The following is a 15,158-nucleotide window of genomic DNA, read 5'->3' on the forward strand; positions in this document are numbered from 1 at the left end:
ACGCAGACATGCTAAGAACATGTAAACTCCACACAGAAAGGCCCCAGCCTGGATTTGAACCCAAGGCCTTCTTGCTCTGAGGTAACACCAATAACCACCACAGTTATTCATCACAGGGTTCTGGTTTTTGCTAGCTTTGTTATGGCCTTGTTTGGTCCCACTCACTCTTTGTGTGACTGACCATTTTTGCGTATTTCTAGGCTCTTGTCCAGCATTGCTGCCTACACTTCACCTACATCCTACCTTTTTTTGCTTCTTCTGTCATTGGCCTGTCTCTGTGAATGATTCCCAGTCCTGCACGCCAAACTACCATCAGCAGCAGTCCCAAGACCTCTGCAATAAAGGGCAGCTAATCTGTCAGTCAGAGCCTTTGTGATATGGTGTGAGCAGCTTGCCACTTTTTGTACTTGGTTGTTAGTGATTATTGGTTTGTACCTTGACCTGTATTCACTCATCCTACACTTTTTTGGGGTGTTTTACGATTGTGATTGCTGCGTACTGTGCCTGCACAGGGTTAAGTACACAGTAGGATTTGATAAGATAGTGTGTCACCATTCCTAAAAACGGCCCTAATTAATCCACAAAATGCATAAATTCATGAACTTGCCAAGACAAACCAAAGCATACCCAGATTCAGATGTTTAAGTACTGTCTGTGTTCTTGGGCATATAGGGAAACATATTATGAGTACACCCCAAGTTTAACTCCTATTTTGATACCTAAACTTTCCAGAACAACTTGCATTGTCACTGAACAAAAACTGAGCCATGATGGATCTTTTCCTAAAACCTTTTGAAGCAAACTCGCTTCTCCATTTGTGACTTTCTATCTCTCCCCACAGGAGTTGTGAAATGAGAGCACTTATCCATAATCATTACGATTTTGTGGCCATGAAAGCCAAAGGAAAAGTTTGCGTGGTAATGCAGAACGATATGAATCCTGTGCCTGCGTTGGCTGCAGACCCAGATCCTGACAGTCTGACAGCTCAAGTGAGACGCTCTGCTGCAGGGCTGACTGCTAACAATGAGAGAAATGTTAGTCCTCCATTCAAGCCCTTCATCTGCCTATTAGCAACACACCAGGTCAGTAATTCTGCTGACTCGTGATCAGAGACCTCCCAAGTTAGAAAATTACATTAAACTATAAAACACTCATAAATTCACCTTTCCATGCAACATAATTAACTACATTTTCTTTGACATGGCATTAAAACATTGGTGCAGTTTAACATTGCTGTGTTAACAACATTAATGTGAGGATTCATGGGAGGCAGACCTAATCAGCAAATTAAATCATCAAAAGGAACTGTACTGCAACAAAGGAGCAATTAAAACATTTATCTGTAAGCTTTAACCCTTATCACATTAGAGCACATGCTGAAACTAGCAATAAAAAAAAAAGGAATGCACACATCGGTAGCAAGAAGGAAAACTTAAGATCATTCACAATGAAATATGTCAGTCTTATGTAGATTGGAAGAATTGCTGCTGGTTACATCACTTCTACTAATGGACCCAAAGGGAGACATGTAGCGTATGTGATGAGAATATCATTAATGGATCATATTTGCATTTCAAAATAGGGAAAAATACACTGAATGGCATACTTTTCTTTGCAGACATTTTCCCTGAGAGAATATTAAGTGATAAAAAAAATAACAAACAGACTTAGAAATTATTATACTCTTCCTCCTTTCCTTTTTGCTTCCAGCACTCAGTGTTGGATGCGAATGTTTTTTGCTTTTATTTGGTGGTGGTGTTGTTTTTTTAGGGAAAAAAGTACATTGCCTAAACCTCAAGTTGTGCAAATTCTTTAAGACAATTTAGAAGTATTGCAACAAGTCATACAAAGTTTAATATATATATTTTGTGTAACATTTAGATGACAGCAACCCTTTCTTTTTGAAATTATAGTGGAAATGTTTCTCCATTTTCTCTGTAGCTATCAATGGACAAGCTATGGGCATTAGAAGGTTATGTCACTTGAACAAATATCATTATCGGGCATTTGCTAAAACAGCGGATGTTCCTCTGCCAAAGCGGAGAGCCAAACTGGAGCCTCAGCAGAAGTTTGTTTGCTGTGCTGTTGTTGACTTGTCTGTCAGCAGCTGAATTTCATGAAAATTGAAGGAGAGGTGGAACTCTGGCAAAGACAGAAAAATAGAAATTCAATGTGGAGCCAAATGGCTTTCTTTAAAATGATTGGTGTTGGCACCATGATATTGATCATGACCTTAGAAGATGGCCACTCTATACATGGCCTCTTAGCTTTTGGTGAGAGTACAGTCCCTTTGACTGGGTTGAAACTGCAGTAAAGCTGCTGCAGTAAAGCTGCTGCATCTCCAATCTCATTGTACATCCTCTATAATGACAATAAAGGCATTCTCAGAATCAGAATCAGAATCAGAAGGTTTTTATTGCCATATGGGTGAACAGGTTCACAGCATTAGGAAATTGCTGCGGTACTTCGTGCTTACAGAAAGAAACAAATAAGTATAAAAACTATAAGACAATATACAAGTATACAAATTGCAAATATACAGAGATATTAGAGCTATAACTATAGCACAATATTACAAAATTACAAAATATACAGTGCAGAGACTAATTAAAAGATAGAAGAATGTAGACTATATTCCACTAATATGTACATCAGTGCAGTCAGACAGGTGCATAGACATAGGGTCATCAGCGTTTGTGGAGGGTGGTGGTAACAGTCTTAGGGTAATTGTTCATGAGTCCAACAGCAGAGGGGAAGAAACTGTTCTTATGGCGGGAGGTTCTGGTCCGTATGGACCGTAGCCTCCTGCCTGAGGGGAGAGGGTCAAAAAGTCTGTGCCCAGGGTGAGAGTGGTCGGCTGTGATCCGACCTGCACGCCCCATTCTATTCTATTCTATTCTATTAACATTACATATGTATACCTGGAAAATAAAGAGACATTTACTGATGTTTTACTTTATATCTGAGGTTACAACAGAGGCTGTATTTTATCAGCGAGAAGCTAAGCACAAAACAGAAACATCTGATTATATTTTTAACATATAAAAAGACACTCAGTATTCTTGGTATGTCAGTAGTTACTGGGTAGAAGTCACAAAACCACTTCTTCCTCACAATAAGGTTATCCATCCATCGATTTTCTTAATCAATTCAGAGCTGGAGCCTATCACAACTATAAAACACAGCACAGCCTGGACAGGTCACCATTTTATCACAGAGCTAACAGAGAAACAGACAATCACACTCAAAACTGCATCCAATTTGGAATCACCAGTTAACCTAACAAACATGCTGTTTAATTGTGGAAGAAAGCCAGAGTACCTGCAGGCACAGGGAGAGAGTACCCTAGGGCTAGTAACAATAGAACACCTACAGTACCCAGAAAGAGGACTTTCTTGTATCCCTTCCCTAACTTGTGCTTTTTACTTGAGGTTAAGAGCTGCTTAAAGTGTTCCTCAGTTTTTCTGTGTTCATGCAAGACATTCACCTTCCAGAAAAAGATCTACAATCTCTCTACAATTACTTGACCACACACAGGTGTTTTCCATTGAACAAATTTATCTGGCTGAACCAGTTGTGTTTTCATTTTTACTGATCAGTGTCAAATCACACACAATCCAGCCATGGAGGCCCACAAGCCAGTGCCCTCCTAGTGCCAGACTGAAGCCGGGATAAATGGGGAGGGTTAAATGACGAAGGGCATCCAGGGTGAATTTTTTACAAAATCAAACCTGGGGATCATAAAGAATGAAATGGTCAGGGCTTGGGTTAACAAAGACCGCCTCCGGTGTTGTTGGCCAACAAGGTGCCAGTGGAAACTGTGCTACTGCTGGCCGAAGACAAAGGAAGAGGAGAAGGGGAAGGTGTGTTAAGAAGAAATGAAAGAGAAGGAAAGGCAGGTGTGCCAAGGTGAGAGGAGGGATTTTAAATGTAGGGACTAAGACTGGTAAAGAGAGAGAGTTGGCTGTTATGATGGAGAGAAGGAGTGTAGATGTATTATGTTTGCAAGACACCAAGTGGAAGGGAAGCAGAGCCAAGAGCATCAGAGGTGAATTCTACCATGGTCTAGATATGAACTGAAACAAAGTAGAGGTAATCTTGAAGATTTCGTATGAGAGTGATGATTGGAGAGTACTTCAGTGGACATGTGGGTGAAGGGAACAGAGATGATGAGGAGGTGTTTTGTAGGTCTGATGTTAAGGAGAGAAATGCAGAAGGGCAGATGGTAGTGGATTTCACAAAAAGGATAGAAATGGCTGTGGTGAATACATATTTCAAGAAGCGGGAGGAATGTTCAGTGGCATTAGAGTGGAGGAAGGTGCACAGGAGATAATGTAGCTAGGCAGTATTAGAGGGTTGTTCCGGTAAAGGAAAAGATTATAGTGAGTTGTATGTGAGGCCAGGCACCAAAGAAGGAGAAAAGGATTTGTATTGATTGGCTAAGCAAAGAGATCAACCTGCAAAGGATGTGCAGCAGGTTAGGGTGATTAACCAGACTGTTTAACACAACCTTGGAGAGTGAGAAGATGCCTGAGGAATGGAGGTGTACTGGAACCAATTTTCAAGAGCAAGGGTGATGTGCAGAGTTGTAGTAACTACAGGGGGATAAAGTTGATGACCCATACCATGAAGCTATGGGAAAGAGTTGTTGAAGCTAGGTTAATAAGAGAGGTGATGATCAATGAGCAGCAGTATGGTGTCATGCCAAGAAAGAGCACTATAGATGAGCTGTTTATTTTGAAAGTGTTGATGGAGAAGTACAGAGAAGGTCAGAAGGAGCTTCATGTGTCTTTGTGGATCTTTGTCGATGGTGGTGGACAGGCACATGGATGAGGTCAGGCAGGAGTCTTCATGGACCATGATGTTTTAGGCCACATTGTGACTGGTGGTGAGAGTAGGGAACATGTGGAAGAGAGCCTGGAAAGGCGGAGGTATGCACTGGAGTCGAGAGGAATGAAGAGGTGGAAAGGTAGAAAGGTGAGTAGGCAGTAGAGGTAGCAAAGGTAGGAAGATGTAGTGAAGGATAACATGCAGAGGGCTGGTGTGACAAAAGAGGATGTTAGGGATAGGATAAGATGGAGGTCGATGATGCGCTGTGGCAACCCATAAAGGGACCAGCCAAAAGAAGAAGAAGAAAAAGAAGAAAAAAAGAAGGGGTGTCAAATTACACATAAAACAATAAAATATGAACTTCCAGAAGAAAGGGGTGAATACTTTTGTGGTTAGGCACAATATTTTGTGTGACAGGCCATCATTTCCAAATGTTTTTTTGTAATGTTTCACACTGAAATGTTGTATCTGCATGCCTCTGACTTACATTATATTGCATTTGTTGATTTGTGAGATGCACAGTTTCCTTGGGTGACATCTTGCAACTGAAAGTCCCTTCTGTTTCCTCAAGGCCTCTCTGATCCTAAATAATAGCCCGCACTGACAAACGCTTCTCATACAAAGTGACATTGATGGTTCCTTTCGCACCTTTTTTTTTCTTTGCGGTTTTTGCATCAGTGTTAACATAACTTAACAGAACATAACAAGAGAATACAAGCATACAGCAACAAAAAGAAAATCAATGCAAACAACAGCAACTAAACAAAAAATATATACAAACTACTGAGAGCAACTGTTAAGAACAACAAAAGACCCATTTCAGTTGATGGCCTAATCTAAAGAAATCTAAATTTGGATAATTAGGAATCATCACTGATGCTAGATATGGAGTGAGCAGAAGTCCAGTCCCCAACAGTTATAATTTCAATATATTTTAAGAGGTTCTTACATGTCCTATAAACACATTTCCACTCCTTAAACCAACAAGCACAGAGGCAGACATTAAACTGAAAACAGAGAAGGTCAACAAGGATGGTTAGGTAACAATTATCTCCATTTAAAACTAATGCGATGCTGATTTGCTGTTTAACTGATTCAAAGAGGAGAAGAATGCTGATACTGTACATGTGATTGGGCTCACAGGAAAAGATCATTTTAAGTTGATCTTCACCCAAAGCTGCAGTTTGTGTTTCTTGAGGCAGTTCAAAATGGATTTATACCACATTACAAGCAGTTAAGTGGGCCAGAATTCACATACCACTTTTACATCCACCCTGTTACTCCACCCCCAGCCTTTGTTACAGTAATGCTACCCTGCATGCAGGCAAGTAAGATCGTGATGCATGAGAACAGGACTTCATTGCTGGAACTTGTGTTGTTGTGCACCACAGAGCAGCAGCTGTGTGAAGGTGAGATGTGGAGAGACAAATGAATCCGAAGACACACACACACACACACACACAAAGAAAACCCACTGATGGATGAAATGAGAGAAGGAGTTGGGAGTGACACTGAATGGATTAAAGATGAAGGGCACAGGCACTGAACGTCCATGCAGGGCAGTGAACTAAACTCCCCCACTTTTTGCTGATTTCTCATGCCTTCTACTACCACATACTGATCACCTCATCTTCTGCTCTTCCATCGCATTAACAAAAATACAGCACCTTCTTCTTCGGGTCAGCTTAAACAATCATTTCTTTACTAATAAGTGTCTTTATAGCCATGTCATGTATTTAATTTGGATGAAGGAACACATTATTCTCCATATGAGATTGTTAAAAGCAGTTGGGTAACCTTAAAAAGTGCAGGGCAGTCTGAAAATCTTGGGCTCTAATGCAGCAAGTATATAAACATTCATTCTGCTGAAATATTGATGTAACTCTTACATTACTGACTGTAGTAATCAATATTGTATAAAAAGGCAGTGGTTTGAATGGTTACAGTATGTCAAAGGTGTTGCACATACTGACAAACCCACAGACAGTTGTTTTCTTCAGCTCTAAAGAATATTTTAGCACCTATTTTAACTCACTGGATGGTTTCTTATCTTATCACTAACACGTATTTAAGCAAAACAAACCTCTAAAAACTTGCTGTGATCTTCAATAAGAATTAAGTGGTTAAAGAGATGCATAGTTTCCTCAGGATGGCCAAAGCTGACGTACAAGCGAGAGAAAATTTGGTGTGCATTAGCAAGGAAGCCAAAAAACATGTTCATGCTCTCTAAGGGGTTTGCAATTCAAGATATATGTTGTTTGTTTGTTTGTTTGTCTTTCAAAAATTAGCAATTAGTCACTGCTAAAATCCTAACATATTTCCCTCTGTCTCATATCACCAGAAAGCAAAAAAAGAAAACCTCAGACACATTTGCATGATTTGCATTTGTTTCCAGCTGCATGCCAGTCAGTTGCATACAGCTAAAGGTACATAATCCTGCTGCTGTGTCAGTGTCCATGGGTGGTTTAGGTAGTGAGGTGGCAGAGGGGGCAATCTTTATGTCACAAAACTGGTGTTTTGGTACTGTTTTAGTAATGTTTAGATTTCATGTGTAAAACCGACAAGAACACAGTCACAGTAATTTTCATAGTTTGTTGTAAGGGATGGATGCAGCCAAGAGGTGGATCTGACTGAGAAATCAAGGTACACTGCACACTGATACTGTACAGTACTGGCTCATCAGTCACAAGGCACAGATATCATGCGTTGGGGGCCTTTTGGACACCAAAGGGACCTTAATGAACATCGTGTTGGATTAAATAAGATTTGAAATGAACAGCTGAACCCATCAGCTCACCAGGAAAGTGTTTTCTGAGGTCATAGAACAAGCAAGATGAGGGCTGTTCTCCCACAGTCTTCTACTGAGAGGAGGTCATCAAACTGTTGTCATGGATAATCCTGACAACCCTGTGCAACACGACTTATTACCTGCTGGACAGAATGCAGGTTTAAGGCACCTTTGCTCTGGCTTCAGTTTTCAGAGGGAGATCCTACATCCATCTTTTATATACAGTCTATGATGGTTGCACTGCCCCCAAGTGGTCAAAATGAATGAATGGATGTTTGAAATATCCCTCTAGCAAAAAAGCAGAAAACATAACTTTTTGGGAGGTTTAATTCCTGCAAAAGGTCCAAATTTCACTCTTTCACTCAGCTAAGAACCTCATTACATCTTTCATTTAGTAGCTTTTATGGAGATTTGCTTAAACTGCATTATCAGAGTTTCCCTCACTGTTGAGGGGAAACAACTGAAATGCTCATGTAGATAATGTGAAATGACTGAAAGCTCCAGAAACACAACAAAGTAGACTTTAGATTTCACAGTAGTTTTTAAGTACTATTATGTGCCTTATTTATAGTTTTTACTATTCTTCTTAGCCACATACACTATACACCTAAATCATCAAAACTGAAAATAGAGGGAAATATTGAATTTTTCACAGGCAGTCACATCACAGTAATCACAGTGTGGTTTTGCTAATAGTCGATGACTACAGTTTCTGCTTTCCTGCTGCTTCAGAGAGTGACAGTGAGTAGCGACCTCAGCAGAATGTGGCCAATTCTTGAACCGATAACAAGTCATCTGATATAATGACAGGCCCATTTGATGAATGGGTCTGTTTTTAGGGAGGCAGACGTCCACTGGGGAGCTGGCCTTGGGCAAATACAAAATCCCAGCGGTTACAAAGGCAGATGGATGGACTGCAGTTCTCTGTCACTTTTATGGCTTAACTACTTGTCCCTGGATTAATAAATCTAGATTCATGACTGGCAGCTCCAGGCTCACACCACAAGCCACTGCCACCTTTACGCAACCTTGACTTAATCAGAACCTCTTCATGACTCCACGTCTGCTAAATACATGACATAAAAATAAGGGCAATTTATACTTTAGTACTTTGCTCTTTCCTCATACTGGTTCTCCGAACCTCTGCTGTGTCATGAAGCATAAAGGACAGGGATGGTTTGCAGAGACACATTCGCATCAAATTGATTTTATTCAGCGGTTTTAGGTCTGTCAGTGCAAACCACTAGCTCATTGAAAAATAATAAATTCTGATGAGACAGGGCTGTTCCCATATGAAGCGAGGAGCCAGGCCCAAATTGAAATCAACTTCTGCCCCAGCATATTTTTTTTTATTCTCTGTCTGTGACTGGCGAAGATGAATATCCAGCACTCCGAGAAAATAACAACACCTTAAAGTCCCCCCCAGACTGAGCTATTTAAATAATCAAACATCTACCCTCAGAGATGAAATGCATCCAGAGTTACCTTGCTGCCCCTGTCGGTGCAGTAATCAAAAAGAAGATAAAAATGTTTTTTTCTTTCATGTTTGAGAAAAATTTCAAAAGAAATGTGTCTGGCTGCACATCGCATGCAGTGAAGTGTTACTGCAGATAATTGTAAAATGAAACAAAACAAACAGGGAGGGTGTATGTGGGAGGAAGAAGATCCTGATTGTTTGCCAGAGACATTGTTACTGATGATAATGGCGATAGTGATGATGGTGTTAATGATCTGAGAGTCTTCCCTGGAAAAATCAAAACAGCCCCGGTCATTTAGTCAAATGCTTTAAATGACACATTTATCCAGCAAGTGAACTCTGTTACACTCACTGACCTGTTTTGTCACTAGCAGCCGCAGTGGTTGCATAATATTGTTAAACGGCCATTATACCCCATTAGAAATGTATGTTTAATGGTAAAATAGCTTTGAAAAAAAATTCTATAACTTTCCAAAACCAACAATTCCACATTTGCACCCCCACCACCCCCCACCCACCCCCCCTTCATGACTTGATTGAACAGAGGTTCGGTTCTGGGTGAGAAAGTAAAACTTTTGATTTCCATTGTGGCTGTGGTTAGTCACGGCACACAACACTTTTCTCGGCCTGATTGCTTCGGTTTTCAAAAAAGCTCTAAAATCATCCCACTTTGTAACTTGGGTATGAAAAGTCACCAGATTTGTCTACATTCTCTCACTTGAAAGTGACTCTTTACTTTTAATAACTAAAAGGGTTAAGCACTGAGATCAAGTTCAGATCAGAACAAATGTATGTATGGTTTTAGAGTTGGATTTGGCTTTAGGTATAGCTATGTAAGATTTAGGGTTATTCTTGTGATTGTGATAGTCAGTGGTAGGGCTGGGGTGGCTAGAAAATTAATTTCAATCAGGACCACTATAGTCAAAAGTTTTTTATTTGAATCTGCAGCAATTTTTCATTTGGTCTTTCTGGGACCTCCTCACCCTTCTTTGTGTATACATGAAAAGCAAGACCAAATACAGAACAGAGCAGGCACTGATTAGGTCAGATGCATGAACAGAGGAGCTGGGGTGGAGGTGGGTTGCAAGGAAGCTTGCAGGTGTGCAGCAGCTGTGTGCAGGCTAAAGCAACATAAACAGCATGCCCCATATGACATATGCCAATTCAATTTAGAGATTAATACCAGCTGAGCCACTAGTTTACATGTGCTGGCACTGAGATCAGCTGATCTGCATAAACTAACGCTACACTCAAACAGTAAAAATGATTTCAATCAAAGGGATTGTTGTGTGGTTAAACAGCATCTCAAACCTTTTCTCTCAGCTCCTTTCATGCTCTCTTAAGCTCTATTTTGCCTTTACACAATTACAACATCACAGGAACCTTAACTTTTAGTACAGACATTGTCTGAAACATCTCATAGCATACAAGGCTGAAGTTGCTGCTACAGACGTTTGCTAGGGTATGGACTGTGTTACGATAGAAAAGAACTAGTTTGTGCAACATGTTGTCTGATCACATCATAAATGGGCTTATTGCTGTTCTGAAAAGTGACGAGTTCAGCTGTTCATTTTCTCATTGTCACACAGCTGCTCATATAGTTTGTCAGGTGGGCATGTTATATTGTCAGTTTGGGAAAGTTAGAGAAATTGGCAGACACAGCTCAGTGTGTGTGTGTGTGTGTGTGTGTGTGTGTGTGTGTGTGTGTGTGTGTGTGTGTGTGTGTGTGTGTGTGTGTGTGTGTGTGTGTGCGTGCGTGCGTGCGTGTGAGTATACTGACAGAGAAAGTGAGAGACTATTACAGAATGGACAATGAGAGAAGCTTCCTGTCCTCCTTGTAGAAAGCATGATGAATGAGATGACAGTTCTTTACTGAGCTGACACCTGTTCATTGGTTAGGAAGCACAATCTGGACAGACGGCAGATTGTTATGTGGATGATAAAGACTCCCACTAATACACATTACCCTGCAAAACAGAACAGCTTTATGAAGCAAAGCGAATTTGCTGGCTTTGTGATTCTTTCTTGTTTGTCTCGGTCTTCATGAACCAGAGAAAACCGTGTTCGCACCAACACTATATTTTCATCTAAATTTGGGTCAGTTTCAGTCAGTCATATAAATACCTCTTCTGTCTTTCCAAACAATCAATACAGCATTACGCTTATGGATGTCCATCTTCAGATTCTCCCTCCCTGATTTATTTTTTATGCCAACCATGTGCACAAATCCATCTGATCCTTCTGGCTTTTGTCTTCTTTGTAAATCTGAGATGTCACATACAAGGCTGCTCTTATTTACAGCATGGGCACAACAGAGTACAGTCATTACAGAAGGGAGCATGGGGCCATGGCATCTTACTGAGCCACTTCAACTGTGGAGGTCCTGGAACTATTCACTAAAGCCTTTCCATCAAAAACTAACATCTCATAGGTACTCATGGACTCAGTATCAGTCGTGAATAGGAGCTCTATCCCACGTGTTGCAGAGTAAATTATATCTCTCTAATACAGATATTTTGAGGGATTCTTTTAAAACCATCTCCTTACACCAATAAATCACTTTTTAAGAATCTTTTTCTAAACCTGAAAGCGGCTCCAGCATCCTGTGCAGCTTTCCCGCATCCCCGCAAAGTCACCACAGCCTCTCCCCTGTCTCTCCCCTGTCTCTCCCGAGAAAGCATGAGATGCTGAAAATGATAAAATAAGAAGGCAATTGGGATTCGGTGTCTCTTAAAACTTGACAGCCGTAAATCCCAGGAGGATGTGCGCTCCCCTTCAACAACAAGCCCCCGCGGTGTCCCGATTAGATCCAGCCAACTGTTTAATCGTCTAAATTCACTGCGCTGAGCTGCTACTTGGCAGACCCGGAGAAACAGCTCAGATCAGTTGAAGCTTTAACCGGGTAGACACAAAATATTTCTTCTTTTTAAACAACTTGCACAAGCTAATGACTCGAAAAGATAATCAACAAATTAAGTGAAATAATTCCGAAAGCACATCTTAATACGTTTTAGGAATTATGAGAGTTATTTATTATAGCACTTTCAGTTTGGGAGACTTAACAAACTGCTTAATATTCGAGAACAAACAAGAAAACTTTTTCCTACTTTGTTATTTATTTATTTTAATTAGCAGGTTAATTAGCAGGCGCGTTAGAAACCGTCCACACTTATATTATTCCCCTCATCTTTACACCTGCATGAGTGAGTCTTAGTGGAACAATAATCCACGGGGATGACTTTCAAGAAAGCAGCATACTCAACATCCCTCCCAAACCGCGCCAGAGGCGCGCAGAGCCGCTCACCTGCACCTGTCCCACACGGACCGAGTAGCAGCGAGGCGATCAGCGCAGTAATCCCTGCAAATGCTTTATTCCCCCGAGGCATGTTGAAGCGACGGGATGTGGTAGGGTATAATCCCGCCTGTCTTAGGGTAGACAGTCCGTCCTTCTTCTTCCTCCTCTTCCTCCTCTTCTTCTCTCCTGTTCCCTTCTCCCCTCTGCTCTCCTCCAGCTCTGCTCTGCGCTGCGCCGAGTATCCTCCCTGTCACAATGTATAGAGGCTGGCCGGTACCCAACCCTGGAGGAAGAGGATGCTCTCACACCGCGTGTCCCCCGTCAAGTGATGGAGGGAGAAGAATGGAGTGAGGCTTAAGAGGAGGAAGGGCTTTTGAGGCTGTCGCAGGTCCGAGTCCAGCGCACTGCCTCCCTCACTGAGATGCTGAAGAATCTTAGAGTCCTGGGAGTCCCAGGACTGGCTTAGTGCCGCCACCACAGTGCAGTGAGCGCGCTGGATGTTGAGGAAGCTTTCCGCTGTAGATCACAGGCATATAAAAGCATTACAACCGACACATTCTTTTGAGTAAAATCAGTGATACAAAGGAAAACCCATGAGCAGATTATCAGGCCCTCTGAGCTGACACAAGAACAAAAACTGCAACTTTTTTAGTTTTGATCACTTTGTGACAACTTCAAACTTTAAGCCGCACTGCCTCAAGGTATGTGCCTAGGTTCAGTAATACATCAGTGATTAAAGGTATGTGAGCAAGCAGAAGACCAGGATTGCCTAAAAAAAATATACACTATGAAAAATAATGAGGTGGGGGTTTTTTTGTGTTACAAAAGATCTCTATAGCTACTCTTTTCTTTTGAAAAAAAAAATGTCAGTATTCAAGTGTCTTTGCTTTAAACAAGCCCTAAAATATCTCCTACTTCACCAAAAAAGATATCTCTTTTTTTTGTGCATGTGGAAGGGATTCATATCAGGTTCATACAAGAGAACAACTGGCTTTAAAACTAGTTGTGACGTTACAAAATGATGCCCATATCTGTGCATCCAAAGCTCAGATTTAAGGTGAGTAAAGAACCCTCTAATGTTTCTTCTAACAGCCTTCTAGTGTCAAAGCCTGCATGTCCATTATTCTGCGCTGTGGAGGTCAAACATCAAGTGAAGCTACACTAAGCAGAGTACATTTTTTAATGTAAGGATCTTTATATTTGTCCCTACATCAATGTTTAAGTAGCAGTTTTATCAAATAAGATCACTTCACAATTATGCAGAATTCCCAGAGGCCTTCTTTTCTTTGTATTTCATATACTTAAAAGCAACAAAAAAAAAGGAGGGGGGGGGGGGGGGGGGGGGGGGGGGGGGGGGGGTCATGGCCATATCTGAATTATGCACTCTATGCATGGTGATGTAGTACAGGCTTAAAATGTGATGATTGCACTGGATTGCTCTCACAAAAGAAAGAAAGAAATTTTTAAAAAATTTAAAAATCAGCCATCTGGGGAGGGTACTGCAGGTTACTGTAGCAATAAATAAAACTTCCATAGAGAAAATGCAAGCATTTTGAACAATCATAGAGATCTAATATGCAGGTATTTCAAGAGGTTTGTGTGGATTGAGTGGAGCAACCAAGAAGCATTTATAAACTGTTACAAGCACAGAAACATTCATCTGTTAGAAATGACCAAAATTTGTCTTCCTAAGCACAAAATCTGCATTAAAACCAGACTGAATACATTCCTCTTCTCAATGAGAGGCCAGCAGTACAAGTAGGCAACTCCTGAACGTTCATGGTCACCTGAAAAAGTAGAAATTATTCCAAATAAAATCTGTTAGAGGATATGTTGTCCTTGGATTTCCTGGGGAAGTGCTGTGTCATATATTTTTCCTCAGATCTGTTCTAGCTAAATATGAAAATCAGGCTGAGTTGAGAAGAGAAAAATTGAAGGACACCAAAGAGTGGAGGCTGGATTTGACCCAGAGACGTTCACGCCTGCAATGCACTTGAGCCAAACAGACACCTTTTAGCTGCTCTTTAACTCAGTGAATATTTAGTGAGACCTCAGATTAATGAATATTCTAGCCTGACAGACCTCATCAGTCATTTTGATGTGCTGAAGAGAGGTGAAATGCCAATTCACTTGTCTGGCACAGTACCAAAACACTTGGTAATTATGTATGTAGCTTTCAGTATATATTCAGTGAGTGAGAGCTTGAATTTCAAAATGAGATGACTATCAATCAAATCTCCATTTAATTCCCAAGGTAGCATGTAGTCTGGCACACACTGATTGTAAAGGTCCACAAATGCATCCAGTATTTACTGCTGACCTTCACACTGGGTGAAAACTGCAGTGGAGCTTCTGTTTTCTCTGCGAAGGTCACCAGTGGGTGCAGCAGTAGCTTAGCCTTGAATGTGATTGGACACCTTCAAACAAAATGCAAATTACAGATTATGGTGAGTGCTGCAGATGCAGCAGTTTGTTTGTTGTACTCCTCTACTATAAGTCTTTTTTGGGGGCGTGGAGGGAGGGAGTACTGCTTTAAATATATTGATTGATGTGAATGTGATTTATAAACCTCTAGGGTTTATAAATTTCTTAATGTGTTTCAGTAAAATATCTGCTCGTGTTCAGATCATATCAATCACATCTGTGGTGGGGGATCACTTTTAAGAATCACACAGGCTACAGCTCACGTTTATCAAAGCCATAGTGTAATTTTTTGTGTTTGCATGTATAGTTTGAATAATTATACTAACACAAAAGCTTCAGTGGCT

General features: G+C 40.9%; 1 protein-coding gene across 1 annotated transcript in view; it reads right to left on the reverse strand.

The window, feature by feature from the left end:
• Nucleotides 1-12,481, reverse strand: part of LOC115778741 (contactin-associated protein-like 4) — a 109,758-nt gene extending 97,277 nt beyond the window's left edge. The window contains exon 1 of the mRNA XM_030727021.1: nucleotides 12,400-12,481. Coding sequence (XP_030582881.1) covers nucleotides 12,400-12,481 — 82 coding nt within the window. The remainder of the gene's footprint in view (nucleotides 1-12,399) is intronic.
• Between the last annotated feature and the right edge of the window lie 2,677 nt (nucleotides 12,482-15,158).

The sequence above is a fragment of the Archocentrus centrarchus genome, chromosome 4, assembly GCF_007364275.1.
Source record: "Archocentrus centrarchus isolate MPI-CPG fArcCen1 chromosome 4, fArcCen1, whole genome shotgun sequence".
In the NCBI taxonomy this organism is placed as follows: domain Eukaryota; kingdom Metazoa; phylum Chordata; class Actinopteri; order Cichliformes; family Cichlidae; genus Archocentrus; species Archocentrus centrarchus.